Below are 18,271 nucleotides of genomic sequence, written 5' to 3'. Positions count from 1 at the left end.
AGTTCCAAAACCAAATTGAACGGCACGAAATAAATTTCCTAAAAAACCAGAAATATCAATACAAGATAATTTCGCTACAAGGCGACGAAAAATGGTACCAATAGCAATGGGGCGAATGTCACCATATTTTCTTCAATGCTATCAAAGAGGCACCATTCAAAATAGGACAAATATCGGGATTCAGTCGACCGCTCAGCAAAAAGTTACACAAGGAAGTCAAAAAAAGGAGCTTTTCACTTTTATAACCAGAACTTTTTGATGTCAAATCTTGTGAATAGGAAGGTCTGAGGGAGTCTATTCCTCCTGCTGAACCAGTGTGAAATGATCTGATTGCTTTCAAGACTTGTTTTTCATCAACTTGACGTCAGCGGGATGTTTATCTTGAAGTTCAGTTAACGTAATATCATCAAAATCTGCAAAATTCTCCGTTGAAGTCAGAATACGGATTGCCGAAGTGAGATCGCCATCCGAAACTTAATTTATTACAGATTTTGAGAAAATTGTTTTCTTTTTAGATCGATTCTCGAATTTGTGAATGGAAATTTCTGAATAGGTATTGGAAATGTTCTTCTTGGTGAATGAAGTGGTGGAAGACAAAAGCATTGTATGCAAAACAAAGCAAATATTCCCAGTGATCTAACGAATTGCTCTGAATGCATGCATCAATAGCTTTGCACAAAGCTTCTGCGGCACACATTCTTGTTCCTTTGCGAATTCTCTTCAATATGTTAGAATGGAGTTTATATAGAGAAAGTCTATCATTGATAGCTCTGGTAGAACTTGCACCAGATTTGGAATGATCATTCGGACTCATTGCACAGGTTTGGATGGAAGAGGAAAACGTAGTTGAATCAGATTTATGCATTTTTGAAAAGTGGATTTTCAAACCTTTTGTAGTTTTGAATTTCTTATTGCAATATCGACAAAACGTACATTTTATACTTGCATCGTGTTCAGTTGTAGAAGATAGTTCTTCTGTAGAGGGTTCTTTCGTTTGATGTGATTTCTTGATCTGCACATCATGACTGCTAGATAAAGTATACTTTTCATCTCTGACAATTCTATCCTGAAAATTCTTCTCTTCAGCAGGCCTTAGAGTTTCAGGTGTGCTATGCTATTTGGTCATGGGGATTTGCATTTTCGATTATCAATAGAAAAATGGAGAAACAGGGACTCAGGAATCGGAGAAAAATTGGTTTTTAACGGACTGCAAAAAACTTGAATGTTACTTTGACATGTTGAACATAAGGTTAGATTATGTGAGAAAAATAAGATAAAGAGTAAAATTTGTCACATAGTTGTGATAACTCTCTTGAAGATTATTAAAAAAAAATGTTAGAAAGTTCATTGATTGTGTAACAGTTTTTTCAATAAGGATCTTTTTCATTCTTGATTTGAAAATATTCAAATTTGGTGATTGTTCCATTGAATATTACATACTAAAGTCGTAGATAAATAAAAGCTTTCTTGGTAATGAGTTGTTCCATGAATATCGGGCATTAGTTCATCTCTAGAACGAGTTGGATAATGATATTGCTGGGTAGGTATGTTTAGCTTGTTTTTATATACGTATACATATTATTCATCAATCTAGAGACCTGCAACAGTTAATACCTTAAGATTGTTGGATGCATCTCTATATGTGTCTCTCCATCCGATACCGGCAATGATTTTCATTGCATTTCACCCGGTACCCCTGGAAATTCCATATCACAAGTACAAGCTCAGTAAAGTCCCTTAACTACAGAAATTAGCAATGGGCCTCAAAGCATAGCATTTTTTTTCCAATCTACTACACAGTGGATAAATATGACGAGTCTTTGTGAGTTTGACATTTTAGTGGAAGCACAAGATTAAACTTGCAAAACTTTGCAGATCATAGATAACGAAATGTTCGTGCGAACACTTCGTCGATGCTGTGTCAGATGTGTTGAGTGTCAAGTGATTTTCTTTTGGCTATGTTCTCACTTGTTCATATACTCATTGTAGTCTGGTTCACATGTACTCGATTTAGCTCTTTTTGGTGACATTTTTCAGCCCTGGCCAAAAATTACGACCAAGGTGTCATTCGATTCGTATTTTTGCCTAGAAAGTTTAAGGAAAGGTCCGAAAACGTGCCGAAAAAAATTACAAAAGTTATAAACAATTAAGTTAAAAAAAAATGAGGCATTAGTTTTATCTTAATATCTCGGAAAATTTTGAAAATCTTGGAAATTTGAAAAAAGATTTGAAAGATCAATGGATTTGCGTGAAAAAAGTCCCGACTCCCGAAACTGTATCTCTATTATTTATAATTTTTACAGAGACCTGAAAATAGAGCCAAAAGCGGGTAGTCTGGCTTCCGCGCGCCTTTCGTCACTCTGACATAAAAACAAAAAAAATTATTTAAACATATCAAATGTGAATATTGAGGAATGAAAAAATTCATGTAATGTTGGGATACATCAATAAACAATAATCCGCAGTCAAAAAATTTGTATCTCAATTTTAACGTTAATTATAAATTTGTTAATTAATTACTTTTTCTGAATCGAAAGTTAATATAAAAATCCCTATAATTATTAAACTAAAACCCTGGCATTTTTTTCCTTTGGTAAAGGTATCCTTAATAGGCAAAAAAATAGATTACCTTTGCCACAATAGAAAAAATTGTTATTTTCTATTTTTTCATTAACAATTGAGAATTATAATTTTATAAAAAATACATTACAATTTTTTTTTCAATTTTTCATTGTTTCAATGTCTCATGGCTGAAAACTAATTGATAATTTTTTTTAATTATTCACAGCTTTTGTTAATAAATTTATTATCAACATATACATTGTTCAGAAGCAATTCGAAATTTTTTTTTGCATTATGTTAATTGAAAAAAAACATGATTAAAAAAATGGTTCCTAAAAAAAATTTCTTTGTTGCTAAAAATGCGTTTGTTAATTATTAACAATCGTTTTTGCAACTAAATATTGAAATTAAGGAACCATTTTTTTAATCATAAATTCTATTGTTCTTTAAGGTTTTGAAAAAAAAAAAATTTTATTCTTTTTTTTATTTGTTTATTTGAAAAAAAAATTGTAATAAACAAATTATTATTTTTCAATAATTTATTTCAATACTTTGTTCTATAATGAAAGTAACTATTTTTTTAAAAAACACAGTTACTTTCATTACAGAAAAAAGTATTGAAAAAAAATGTTTATAACAATTTTTTTTCAAATAAACAATTAAAAAAGAATAAAAAAAAAGTTTTTTCAATACCTTAAAGAACAAAAGGATTTATGATTTGAAAAAAAATGGTTCCTTAATTTTAATATTTAGTTGCAAAAAACGATTGTTAATTAACAAACGCATTTTTCAGCAACAAAGAAATTTTTTTAGGAAACCATTTATTTTTTTTGAATCATGAATTTTTTCCATTAACATAGTGCAAAAAAAATTTTCGAATCGCTTATGAACAATGTATATTTTTATAATGCATTTATTAACAATAGCTGTGAAAAATAAAAAAAATATATTAATTAGTTATTAGCCATGAGACATTGAAACAAAAAATTAGAAAAAAAAAATTGTAATGTATTTTTTATAGAATTATAATTTTCAATTGTCGATAAAAAAATAGAAAATAACATTTTTTTCATTTTGGCAACGGTGATCTATTTTTCTGCCTATTAAGGATAACTTCACCAAAGGAAAAAATGCCAGGGTTTTAGTTTAATAAAATTATAGGGATTTTCATATTAACTTTCAATCCAGAAAAAGTTATTAATTAACAAATTTATAATTGACGTTAAAATTGGGATAAAAATTTTTTGACTGCAGATTATTGTTTATTGATGTATCCCAACATAACATGAATTTTTTCAATCCTTAATATTCACATTTAATATGTTTAAATAATTTTTTTTGTTTTTATGTCATAGTGACGAAAGGCGCGCGGAAGCTAGACTGCCCGCCTTTGGCTCTATTTTCAGGGCTTTGTAAAAATTGTAAATAATCGACTTACAGTTTCAGGAGTCGGGACTTTTTTACACAAATTCATTGATTTTTCCAAATCTTTTTTCAAATTTCCAAAATTTTGTAATTTCTATCGGCGCGTTTTTGGACCTTTCTTTGAACTTTCTAGGCAAAAATACGAATCGAATGACACCTTGGTCGTAAAAAAAAGTACAAGTGAACTAGACTATTGGGTTATTTCTTTTAGCGTCGTTACACCCAGCTCCCTAACTATGAAACTGGTGTCATCTGCATACGCTACTGTTTGAAATAATGATAGTCCTTGAGAATATCCCATCACGATATTAGCGTGTTTCACTATTTCAGAATTATTTTGACATAAACAAAATTTCAACATAAATATAAACAGTACATAGGTGATGAAATTCAAATCCGTATTGTTCATCGAACAAGAAGTTTTCCACCTGATATCCTCTTTCTGTAATTTATATTATATTATTTAATAGTGCTCAGTTTGAATATTTCAAATAGTAGAATAGCATGCTTAAGTTGGACCTTCCAGTTTGGATTTGTATTGTATTTTTTTACAGTCTCATCGTCAAATGACTTATTCAGGGTGGCTCGTTATAACTGGAATGCAATGCAATGCAATCACCAACCAGTCAAAATATTGTTTTGGTAGAAACTGAAATTTCTTTATGGAAAAAAATCCAGAATTCTTTATTTTTTATATGCTTTACTATTTGAATTCATATTGATATTTTTCTTTTATTTTGTTTAGATATTTATTAAGAATATTTTTTCAGATTGCGCTATATGTAGCTGGCATATGCTTTGTGATTGGCTCGCTTAGTGTTTGGATTATGGTTCCAACTTTTCTGATTGGTATTTTATTCTACTTTTTGAGGGTTATATTTCTGAAAACGAGCAGAGACGTTAAACGAGTGGAATCAGTCAGTGAGTTATTTAAATTTTATACCTGAATTCAAAGCCGTATATAGGGTGTTTCAAATTCGATTCTCCGCATTGGGATCTCGGACACTACGAGAGATACGAAGATGGTTGAATTGGAGCAAAGTTGCACATTCACCTGACTAACAATATGCCGTTGGGAAAGTTCTGAAATTCCGAGTAATCCGGAGATATCAGAAAAAAAAAAGGAAATTTCCGAAAATGATTTTAATTTTTTTCTGGCTTCATTTTTCGAAGGATTCGAAAATAAATTGCACTTCCACATTGTCACTTTTTTCTTGTTATATAATGTTTTCAGATTTCCTATCCGACGTTTCATCTTTCGACCACCATCATCAACTTTATTTTTTCTTATGAGCGCTACATTGGAATGTTTCTGTTTTGAAGATAACCAGATTTTATCTTTTCGATGATGTATCACAAGTTATCATTCTTTTTCGAAAAATTGGAGATATTGAAAAAAAAATCTTATCATAATAGGCTATGACTCTGATGTTTCTAAATTTGACTTTCAATTTGTTACCCCCAAAGACATTTTGTTATTGTATAAGTCATTGAATTTTTGTCGCAAAATTGCTTTCACGAATTTAGAAAAAAGAGATATGATACAAATTTATCACAAACACGATAGAAACAGTGTTAGGACATCGGAAATGTATTCAAACTTGTATCCCGAAAGACGAACCACATCGAAGTATGTTCAAGTTATTGGATCAAAATCTCACCGAGTTTGGTTCATTTGAGAAACCGAGATTAAAGTTCGGAGACAGAATGGACCAGGAAACTGAAGAAAATTTGATAAATGAGGTATGTATGAGGTAAGTTATATACTGTGTCCTTTTCAATAAGAATTAATAATTTGCAGATAAACATGAAACCGGGGAAATCTATACGTCAACTTTACTTCGAAATGAATATTTGTCATACAAGTGCCTGGAGACATCTCACAAAAATCGGTTCAACATGTTACAAAATATACATATCTCAAAAATTGCATCCAAGTCATCCTGAAAGGCTATTAAAATTTTGTAATTGGTTAATAAGAAGACCTGATTTTCTTTTTTTCCTGGAAAATGCAATTTGGACAGATGAAAGCACATTTATGAATTGTGGGATATTTAACCGAAATAACGAACACAATTGGAGCTGAACAACCCCAAGCAGTTCCGAGAAATTCGACCTCAAGTGCGATTTAGTATTAACGTGCGGGCAGGAACTCACAAAGATATAATTTTGGGTCCTCATTTATTTGACGGAATTCTTGATGGAGAAACCTATCACCAGTTTTTAATGTCGATTTTCGAAACTATTGGGATGATCTACCTTTGGTAGACTATAACAACATCTGGTTTCAACATGATGGTGCTCTACCGCACACTACCAGACGAGTATCTAATTACCTGACTGAAAGGTTTGGTGATAAATGATTATGGAATAATGGGAAGATGAGGTGGCCAGCAAGGTCTCCAGACTTTAGCGTTATGGATACATTCTCATGGGGTACACTGAAAAATAGAGTTTATGGTCACAGGGAATATCAAAATATTGAGGACCTTCAACACATCATTGTTAGAGGGTTCAGAAGATTGAGGAGAAGGGAAATCAATCGTAATCGTAATATTCGAAGAAGGGCACAGTTGTGTTAACATGAACAAGGCCAGCATTTCGAGAATTTGCTGTGATTTACTTTTGTCTTTACATTTCAGGTAATTATTGTTATTTGTTCAAAGTTTTATTCTCTTTGAAAAATACATAATGTTAAATTTACCTCATATACACCTCATTTATCAAATTTTGATTGATGATTCTGTCTCCGTATTTTTACCTCGGCTTTTCAAATGAACCAAACTCGGTGAGATTGGGATACAATAATTTGAACATAGTTCGAGGTGGTTGTCGTCTTTCGGGATACACATTTAGATACATTTCCGATATCGTAACACTATTTTTAACATATTTGTAAAACAACGATAAAAATAAAATAAAAACAACAATAAAAATTAATTGGCACTCCGGGGCGACTTCATTGATTCCAGTGGCGCATTTGCTTTTTCAGCTGCAGGAAAACTCGGAAAAACCTGCAGCACCAGATCATCTGAAGATCTTGATCTAACAATGTCCTCTCTCTTATAAAACAAAATGTAGGGTGTCTCCAGAGGCTCCAATAAATTCAATGCATCGCCAGAACACTTCGTGACACGACTATCGTTAAACTCAAATCAGTCCGTTTCTTCTTTGACCAAGGCGTAATAATGACCAAATTCAACGCCAGAACCACAGTGAACAATGACTGCATGAATATTATAACAGTGGTCTGCTAGGTTGAAATGTTCATCTATTTCGAACCTTCCAAAAAGTTTCTTGCTTCCGTTAGAGGTTGAGTCTTGTTTGAAAATCATCAGTGTTATTATTAGATTGACTGGTGCCTCAGCTATACTTATTTCCTTATAACAGTCAGTTAGTTTGGCGCATGTTTGACAATACAGTCGATCATCACCTGTTAAAAACTCCGTTTTCAGATGATTTAACAATAAGCTTTGCATATTTATAATATAATATAATATAATATAATATAATATAATATAATATAATATAATATAATATAATATAATATAATATAATATAATATAATATAATATAATATAATATAATATAATATAATATAATATAATATAATATAATATATATAATATAATATAATATAATATAATATAATATATATATATATATAATATAATATAATATAATATTTGTAATAATTCTGTATCATATCTCTTTTTTATTCATTCGTGAACGCCATTTTTCTCCAAAAATTCAATGACTCGTACAATAACCAAAATGTCATTGAGTGTAACAAATTGAAAGTTGAATTTAGAAACACCAAAGTCAAAGCCTATTATGATAAGACATAATTATTTTCAATATCTCCAATTAAAAAAAAATGAAGTAGCGCCCAAAAGAAAAAATAAAGTTGATGTGGTGGGCGGAAGACGAAACGTCGGATAACAAATCTAAAAACACCATTTTGTAGAAGGGAAAAGTGGCAATATGGAAGTGCAATTTATTTTCGAATCCTTCGAAAAATGAAGTCAGAAAAAATAAAAACAATTTTTCGAAATTTCTGTTTTTTCCGGATATACTCGGAATTTCAGAACTTTCTCAACCGCATATTGTTAGTCAGGTGAATGCGAAACTTTGCCTCAATTCAACCATCTTCGTATCTCTCACAGTTTCCGAGATCCCAATGATGAGGATCGAATTTGAAACACCCTGTACCTGTATCGTTAATAATTTTCAAAATGATTTTTTGAGATTTGTCATTTTTTTCTGGTGACTTGTTTCAATTGATGTCTAACAAAAATCAGGATATATTCTCGAAACAATATGAATCAAGAACTATACAATAAGTTACTTGTCCTCCGTCAGCTATATCTGTGTCTTATATGCGCCAAGTCACTTCATTTAGCAATGTTCATTTAGCTCACTCAACAATAGTCTTCATGAAAATTCTATAGATAGAGACGTTTGAAAAATTATGGATCACAATAATCACATTCAGATCAACCACAGCTACAACAGAATTATCAATCCCAAAGTATTCTTCTAGAATTAGAGGTTTATAAAAATTTCTGGTGTCCTTTCTCTTGAACCAATCTGGGAGAGATAGACATCAGTGTTAAAATATTGTACCGTTTCCCTACTCGTTTCTTGATCTAGAGCCAGAAAGGAGTACCTGTACCTTCTTGGAATGACTAGCTCTTGATTTGCGGAGGCAAGGGCGTAGGTTGGTTTTTGATTTTCTTAATAAATTCAACTGTGAGTACTGAAAAAGGTTAGCAAATTGAATGCTCTTATTTGGACGGCATCTACAGAAGTATCTATAAATACACTCGTCACTGTAGACCAACTTAGTTACACTGGGATACCAATAAAACAAGAAAAAACGGTTTACTTGAAAGTTTAAATGGGGTTTTGCGTCCGAATAATCACTAAATAATCACAGTGTATGAAGAAATCAGAGTGTCAATGTTCTGAAATTCTCTATTTTTTCCAATGGTTGCTTCAATAGGAAAAGTAACAAAATAAAGGGTCTTGCCCTAGAGTTCAATTCACTAAACAATTCAACTTCTGATAGGAATCATATTTCCAGAAAGTTTAATGGAAACTCAAGGTTTTTGTTGTACACTCCTCCAACTAGGACTCTGATTCTTGAGATCCTTGACTTCAGCAGTGGCCTCAGACATATTATTATGTTTTACAGTGCAGCCAGATACGTTAAAGAATATTTCCCCGTTGTGTCCATCCATTCGAATGTGGAATTGGTCTTTCTATTTACAAAACTACATCTGTGCTATTTGATTCTTTGGACAAATGTTCTCCTGTTTGGCCAATATAACTTTATGCAAGCAACTGAATCTCAACAGTACAACTCGATAACGAATATTAATAATCGCAAACTGGATTTAGTTATAATCAACTGTGACGATTGTACACGAGCCACATTTTGCGGTCGGATCGACCACACAATTGCAGTTGCGTTCCAGCGAACTCAAGTCGCCTATAAGAAATACTGTACTACACGTACAAGGGCGTTCACAAAAGTCAAAACGGACGTCTGCAGTCAACTTGCTGCTGATCTCCGCCGAGATGTCATCGCTGCATCCGCCGTACACTAACCACAAACTTGCAGTCGTACCCAACCGCGTACACCGTGGTGTACTTTTTCTCATATTGGTCTCACAGTATTCAATTTTTGATGTCAGTTGCCTCAACTGCAAGTGCGGTTTATATAAACGCAAGTCGAACACAAAAAAATGGTTTGGGTCAACCGCGAAGTGCAGTCAACGTGACCACAACGTGACCGGACTCACAATCTACGATCTAAAATTGGCAAAAGGGGGTTTTTGTCATCAGATTGTGTTGCGAGCAGCATAAAATGAAAAGTGGAAAATTGGAAGATTCGTTCACTATGTTTCTTCTGAAGTTGTTGGAACCTAATAACATCACATGGCTGAAATATTAATATCTGAATGATGACGTTGTCAAAGATTTGGCATATTTTTGTTTTTGTATTCTAACATGATGATTTATTCGTTTCCATAATTGACTTCATTTTCTTGACAAATTTTCGCTTTTGCAGCCCGAAGTCCCATTTACACTCATCTATCAGCATCTCTTCAAGGCCTGACCACCATAAGGGCCTTCAAAGCCCAGGAAATACTCAAGAAAGAATTCGATAAATACCAAAACTTGAACAGTGCTGCTTTTTATATGTATCTGGCCGCGACGAGAACTTTTGGTTTCTGGTTGGATTTAAACTGTGTTGTTTATATTTCTTCAGTATTGATTGTATTACTGTTCGTCAAAAGCGGTAAGTATTTAAAGAAAATGCTTTTGTAATAATAAAACAAATAACATAACAATAATCATGATGTGAAATTTTGAACCCAAAAGTGTTGGTTGATCATATCTTCTCATTCATTTCAGTTTGCAACCATTGCCTCCTCATTCATATTCGTTTGTATTGCAATGTATTCCATCAATCTTTATTGGAAAAACGTGAAATATTTCAATATTAAAATTGAGTGATTTTTTAGTCACCTGCCAAATAATATTGAATTCCTATATTTCATTGAAGTCAATAATGAGTTTCTTTTGAAAATGATTAAATAAATACTGGATAAAGTGAATGAAACTCCCAAAATTTCGGTAGTATTACGTAACATTATTTGATTGAGTAACTTGAATAACCGCCAGAAACACTGATGTTTCACCAAAGAATAACAAACATTATCAAGAATCTGAACAGTTTTATGAAAGAATAGTTATATGAAATGAAGAAAAATCAGGTGGAAGTTGGAATGGAAAAATGTATTATCACTTGTCTTCATTATATCATTGTATTATTTCCATTGCTGTTTTGAATTCAGTAACAACACATTTCTCATGTAATTGGGCAAACTGGTATAAGTAGTGCAATGATTTTTTTCCATTTTTTTTATTTGTGTGGTTTTCAAATGATTCATTTGTCTGGTGAGATGACTGCAAAAATTGATAAGAAACATTTCAATACACATTTCGGCTCTTCTAGATTGAATGGAAAACAATATGTATCAAATGAAAATTCAGTAAGTTTCTACGTTTACGGAATATATTTATTGTTACTATAAATAGTAATTCATAATTTCGTTTTATAGTTAAATTTTATGATGATTTCCACGGTATCAACACTGATTTTGTTGTAGTGCTAAAAATATATATCAAATATTGTAATTTTTAACGAATCACACCGTAATAAATGATTTCGATTCATCAATGTATTGTTGCCAAGTTTGCCGGCTTTGGAAATAAAAAATAATCATATTCATATTGAAATGAAAATTGGAAATGAAATAAGTGGCGAACTGATTATACAATTCGGTATACCACAAGGTTTTGGGACCGATACTTTTTCTCATTTTAATTAATAGTATAACAGAAATCAACAATTTCATAGGAGATATAATATGTTATGCCAATGATACTGCTCTAATTTACATGGAAACATCATGGCATGAAATGAGAGAGACAGTAGAACAAAATTTACAAAAAATATACATGTGGTAAAATAGTACCTACTAAACTATCACTGAATGTAAATAAGACCAAGTATCTGACCTTTTGCCCCACCCTTCGTTATCAACTACCCATAAACTACAAAATAGAAATGCATAAACCGCACTGTGATAATCAAGATGATTGCGACTGTCAGGCCATAGAACAAACCACATCTATAAAATATTTCGGAGTTATATTAGATCAGCAACTCAAATGGACGGAACATATCAACTTTGTAACAAAAAGGCTCATAGTATTAATCCACACTTTTTATGAATTACGTGACATAATATCAAAAAAAATCTTATAACACTCTATACCTCTCTCGTCGAATCTATAATAGAATATTGTATTCCTGCTTGGAGAGCAACATTCAAAAATTCTATTAGCCCATTACAAACCACTCAAAACATTCTAATAAAAACTATCTTTGAAAAAAATAGACTCTTTTTAACAAGAGAGTTATATCAAGAAACCGACAAGTTAAATATTCATTCACTATACACTTATCACTGCCTAATGATAATGTTCCATAAACGACCAGATTTCGCGCAGAAACATTCTAGAGAAACTCGTAAACGGTCACCCAGAATCCTTTTTTTATGGTCTAAATATATTCAACACCTTACGGAAAAATATAAAAGATAGGTATAACATTCTTCAAACTATTCAAAATAGAGGCGAAAAAGTGTTTACCTAATCACCCAGAAAAATTTCCAACTTTATACTGAAATAAATACTTACTTATGATTTGTATATATATTGTGTGAATAAGAACTTTACATACACTACCGAAAATTAACAAAAATACCACATTAAGCGGTTGAACCCTAATCGAAATGTTTCAAATTATCCAATCTCATTTGAACCCTAATTTTAAAATTCAAATTCTCTCTTTCTATATTCTATGTAAGTGAACTTCACTCGTCATTTGAATACAATTACATAAGGCTCTATATAAACTCAGTGTCATATTAAAAACAGAAGGGACAGGTAATGAATATTGTAACGAATTGAAGAATTAACTGTCTTGAACTAATTTATTTCTAATAATATTTGACTATCACAAACTTATTTTTTTAGAACTTTCTAAAGTGCCCTCTCTGGACGAGAAGCCGGCCTTTTATATCGGTAAAGATCCATCGTAGAATTCTGTAGTCTGTTCGATACCTGCCTAGACTTCTCGCGGCGGTTTCAGACTGCATTCTTTCGCGGTGAGTCATGTATTTATTCGATGAATTGGCTGGCGTATGGGTCAGAGGCGGATTTATTACAATATGTTCAAAATGACCTAACTATGATAGCAATGGCTTCAGTCAGACAAATTAACTTTGAATTCTGATGAATCATCTTATGCAGATGTGTATTTAAAAAAATTAATAGTGAAATAATTATGAAATGAATTTGTCAATAGTGTGACAAAATTATTTCACTATATCGTATTACTTGAGCTATTATAATGATGAAATTTTGAGTTGGAAGATACTTTTACCAAAACCTAAGGCCAACATTATAGTCGTATTAGGAATTTTATGAAAAATAAAGATATATGTCCCACTAATTTGTTCCAAAATTATTTGAAACTAGCAAAAAGACTAAAAAACTAAGGAATCAAATGTATTCATGAAGTATCTCATTTAGAACCAACTATAAATATGTTTGAACCACGAAATCTTTCTGATATTTAAACTCTTCATGAAATGATTATGTGTATACTTATACAAGAAGTGTTTATCAGCTACACATATTCCAACATTAAATAAAAAAATAGAGATGCTGTCCATAATTGCAATACGAGACAAATTAACTGTTTTGTTTTAATATAGACCAATTCAACAACTCATCGTTGAAATGAAGTATAGTTATTCATAATCGCTCACTAGAAGAATATAAAATTCCTGAAGGAATTTAAAAACAAATAGATTTTTTTGTTGAGAAATGATCTCTCAAAGTTTTTTTATTAGGAGAATGACTGTCCGGAAAAATACTTTAAGTTCTGTTGTCTTTGTTGATTTTTTCAACTATGTGGAAATCCTTGATTAAGGTAATTTGTTGTGATGAATGAAGCAATAGCACTTGAGAGATCTGATTTAACAATTTTTGAAAATTTGAACAATTTCACAGAAACCTTTGGCGGAAACATGGGTTTGGCCCTAACTCAAGCCATGGACCTGACCGGAATGTTCCAGTGGGGCATGCGACAGTGGAGTGAAATGGAAAACCAGATGACTTCCGTGGAGAGAGTTCAAGAATACGCCGACCTGAAACCTGAAAAACAGGAAGACACCGTTAAGGAACCGCCGAAATTCTGGCCCGAAACAGGCATGATCGAATTTAGAGACATGTCTCTTCGATACTCACCTGATGATCCTTGCGTTCTGAATAATCTCAATTTCATTATCAAAGCCACGGAAAAAGTTGGTATTGTAGGAAGAACAGGAGCAGGAAAATCATCTCTTATACAAGCTCTTTTCCGTTTGGCAAGCATCGAGGGTAGTATTTTGATAGACGATGTTGACACAAGGACAGTGGAGCTGAAAAAACTCAGGTCAAAGATATCTATTATCCCACAGGAACCTGTTTTGTTTTCGGGGACACTCAGAAATAATTTGGATCCATTCAACGAGTTCAGCGATGAGGTAGATATCATTTATATATCTTTCAGACTGCGTATAGAGAATATGACAACAAATCATTTCATTTCCCACAAATAGGTACTGTAGTCGAATTCAACCAAAGTTTTGACTATTCACCAACTCAATTCGAAACGCATCTAGTATTGTGAGTGTTGAATTGTTAAGGGGTTGGTCTTCATAAATTTGACTCTAGCCAAAATGATATGCCTACATTTTTACTTTTTTTTCTTATTACCGCTGTTTCCATATTCTCCAATCTCGATGTATTTTGGAACCTGTAAATTTTCAGCATGTGATGGAAAAAATGTAAAAATTAAAGAAGAAAATAAATCTGTCGTCTGACAAATGATTTCTATTGAAAATACACTCTTTCAGCTATTATGGAATGCTCTGGATGAAGTGGAACTGAAGATCGCTGTTGCCGATCTCCCGTCAGGTCTGGACAGTAAAATGGCCGAAGGCGGAACCAACTTCAGCGTGGGTCAAAGACAACTGGTTTGCCTCGCTAGAGCCATTTTAAGAGACAACAAAATCTTGGTCTTGGACGAAGCCACGGCTAACGTGGATCCACACACAGACAGTCTCATCCAGGAAACCATCAGGAAAAAATTCGCCAATTGTACAGTATTGACAATAGCTCACAGGTTGCACACCATCATGGATTCCGATAAGGTGTTAGTGATGGACGCAGGACGAAAAGCAGAGTTTGATCATCCCCATCTTCTGCTGCAGAACGAAACAGGTGTATTTTATTCTTTGGTGATGCAAACTGGGAAAGCTACCGCCAAAAATTTGATGGCCATAGCAGAAGAAACTTACGAAGCAACGCACAGTCAGTTAGTCGAGAGTAGCTGATCATGGATCAAATTTGTGTAAGTTTTGGTAAGTTTTTCACTGTTGTGCTGAACTTCATTCTTCGTCTGGATTTTTATTTTGATCGTTAATATTCATCTGTTCTTTATATATTCAAACTATTAATATAAAAATAAGAGATAGGTAACATAACACATGGATCGTCACCGAGGTGTGTTTATTAATAAGGTACCCGGTTAGATCGTATCGTGAAAATCAGTTCAATTCTACGGCTATGTCAATGCTAGTTTGTGAGTTTGTTGTTCGTGGTCTGCAGGTTTTTGAGCCTGACGTTTTGTTCACGACGGGGGTGGACATTATCGATGGCGATGAAATAACGGACGAAGTGTTAATGCGGTTTCCTCTGCATATTCTACTTCGTCCAGTGTTTGTTTCTGGCTTTATATCTTTGGTGTTGGTTATGACTTCATCCCTATTACTTGTGTTGAATGATCTAATTCGTTTGCAGTTCGAAGCAGGCAGCCAGACTTTTTTTTATATCGCCTACCTGTGTAATCTTGGATGGTAGTTTTGGGTTCTGTCCATCAGTACCTGTGTCACTGAACAAGATATCATTTATTTATTTATTTACCAATATAGGGGTTACAAACAGATTAACAAATCCAATAGAGAACCCACTTTATAATTTCAGTTCAAGTGGGCTTTGAGAAAAAAGAATGTAAATTTAAATTTTTTGTAAATTAAATTAGACATAATTCTTATAAGAGTGACAGAGACTACAGAAATGATCACAACTTATCAATGAATTTTTTTTTTCATACTGCGTTTGAAACAGTCTAAAGAGATTTCAAAATATTGAATATCATTGCAAATTCCGCTAAAGCTTTTAAGCATTCTATAAAGTGGTGAATTTTGAGCAGCATTTGTTCTTCTATCCTTCATGGGCATAATATTGTATTGGCGCATAATGGGACTGTAATCGCTATTCCTGATTGGAAAATTTAATTTGTGAATAATGTAGCGGAGAAATTTGGTTTGGACTCTCTCAATACGATCTATGTCATATCTCTAATATATAAAGTGTGAAAGCCCATTTGGCCAAGGTTTCATGAAATCAAATTTTAAGTTATGAAGAATTCGAAACTGTTCTCGTACAGATCGAAGCTCTTCTCAATTCGAGACCCTTGTATTCTTTAAGTAATGATCCTACCGATCCAATAGCTATAACCCCCGCACATTTTTGTATAGTTCCCCACTGAAATCACTACCAGTGGAATATTGTCTGAAGGAAAAGATCGACCCTCTGAACAGATTCAAATTATTAGACTCTATAGTCTGGAAGCGTTGGCACGTGGAATACCTTTCAATGCTTCATGTTCGGCAAAAATGGAATTCTCCGTCTAATCCTATAGAAGTCGGTACGATTTTTATTATCATTCAGGATAATATTCCTCCATTACAATGGCCATTGGCTGATATCGAGAAAACATTCCCAGGCAAAGAAGGGATAATAAGAGCGGCGCTTGTACGAACGAAAAATGGTTCTTACACTCGCCCAACAGTTAAACTTTGTCCTCTACCCAATCAGTAGGGACACATCGTTCGAAAATTTCACTTGTAAATATGTATATTTTTGCTTTTGTTTGGTTCAGCGAATGATGCGTTGAATACCTTTTGAGAGACTAGAGGTTTAGTTTTTTTATGTTTAGATATGTTATCATATATAGTTTTTGAATTAAAATTCAACTGGGCAGGATGTTTCTGCCGTATTGAGAATATACAGCGTGACTCACGGTCGATGGTAGGTTAGACGTTTCTGGAAAACGCAAAGCATGATTTTTCTGAAAATTTCACCTCTCACATTTTCTTACCTGTTCTATCGATCTAAAATATTTTCAGCATTGCGGCAAATAAAGTTGCTAGGACTTTTTTATGGAAGTGTCAACGCCGCAATGCTGAAAATATTTTAGATCGATAGAACAGGTAAGGAAATACCTGTTCTATCGATCAAATTTCCAATGATGTTAATGAAATAATTAATGAACCATTCACCTTTATTTTTCAGTTTCAGTTCGCCCGCTGTGTCCAATAGAAGTTACAGCATATTTTTAGCTGGAAGTCAACTGTCGAGAGTCATAAAAATCATAATAGAAGTAAGCTACATCATATAAGCTACCATTCTGTACATACTTGTTCAATAGACAACTACGCAATATATAGCACTAGTTTCATTACCAATTATTATTCCCAATATTACATCGATGAAAAAAATTTATTTGTTATATTTTATATATATATATATATATATATATATATATATATATATATATATATATATATATATATATATATATATATATATATATATATATACAAAGAAAGATTTTATCGAGTGGGTATGATATAAAAATCAAAAATGAAACAATTAGTGGACACAACACTCAAAAAAAGGGGGCAAACCGCGGACACGTGTTTCTGGCTATTGGCCTCATCAGCGCGGTGCAGCCAAGTGTAAAGATGGGAAACACTTGTTTGCCGAAATCAGGAAATAAGACAAACGCACGGAGTCAACAACAGGATCCAACCGCACATTTGTGGTTCCATTTAGAAGACCTAGAATTCCCAGGCTACATCTAACATGACCACGGAGGCAGCTATAGCTACCTGCGTGACACATCCGGGTCCAGGATAAATACAAATAGAGATTTTATCGAGTGTGCATGATATATCGAGAATAACACTGTTACATTTGAGTGACATTTCATATCGTATGCTTTCGATATAATATATTGGAGAGCTTTCCTATGGATGATATCTGGTTCAATTTCATTACGAATGTATGAAGTACACATTTTGATAGGAAAAAGTGGTTCTTGTATAATTCAGTGTTCATATAGAAGTAGTTTTTTCGAAAGTACCGTACTTTTTCTTTTCTTTGCAATTCAATGTTTATATGAATGGAGTATTTGTTTCGAAAGGTTCTTTCCAGCTCACACCTGTAAAGATCTTTCATATTTACTCTGTTTGTTTTCTTCCTTATTTTGGAAGTTTCTCACAATTTTTGTACGAAGATGGAGAAGTGTAATTCAAAAATATTTTTCTAATAAAATATTCTCTTCTGAAAAAGCCACAACTTTCTATTCAAATATAGCCTGTAACAAAAACATTTTTTGTAACCAGATAGCCAATAAATTCGGTTTCATTCATATTCTCTTCAAGAAGAATTGTCTTCTGTTGATATCTTTTGGAACCATCAACGAACTTCGTTTTTAAAAAATATATCACGTCATGTTTCATATCAT

General features: G+C 32.8%; 1 protein-coding gene across 7 annotated transcripts in view; it reads left to right on the top strand.

The window, feature by feature from the left end:
- The window catches only part of LOC111516223 (probable multidrug resistance-associated protein lethal(2)03659), a 43,454-nt gene extending 26,268 nt beyond the window's left edge, over window positions 1–17,186 (top strand). For 4 of the 7 annotated variants that reach the window (XM_074175004.1, XM_074175006.1, XM_074175000.1 and 1 more), the window contains 5 exons: window positions 4,758–4,908; window positions 10,064–10,294; window positions 13,645–14,159; window positions 14,532–15,038; window positions 17,035–17,186. In XM_074175004.1, the coding sequence (XP_074031105.1) occupies window positions 4,758–4,908; window positions 10,064–10,294; window positions 13,645–14,159; window positions 14,532–15,011 (1,377 nt within the window). In that variant the 3' untranslated portion in view covers window positions 15,012–15,038; window positions 17,035–17,186. The remainder of the gene's footprint in view (window positions 1–4,757; window positions 4,909–10,063; window positions 10,295–13,644; window positions 14,160–14,531; window positions 15,039–17,034) is intronic. The other 3 variants (XM_074175003.1, XM_074175002.1, XM_074175001.1) reach the window with 3 other exon arrangements.
- Window positions 17,187–18,271: the final 1,085 nt, after the last annotated feature.

This window comes from Leptinotarsa decemlineata, unplaced genomic scaffold, assembly GCF_025532065.1.
Source record: "Leptinotarsa decemlineata unplaced genomic scaffold, Ldec_3_MD MMD2_tig00000882_RagTag_RagTag, whole genome shotgun sequence".
NCBI classification, from domain to species: Eukaryota; Metazoa; Arthropoda; class Insecta; order Coleoptera; family Chrysomelidae; genus Leptinotarsa; species Leptinotarsa decemlineata.
This window is presented reverse-complemented; position numbering and strand designations above follow the sequence as displayed.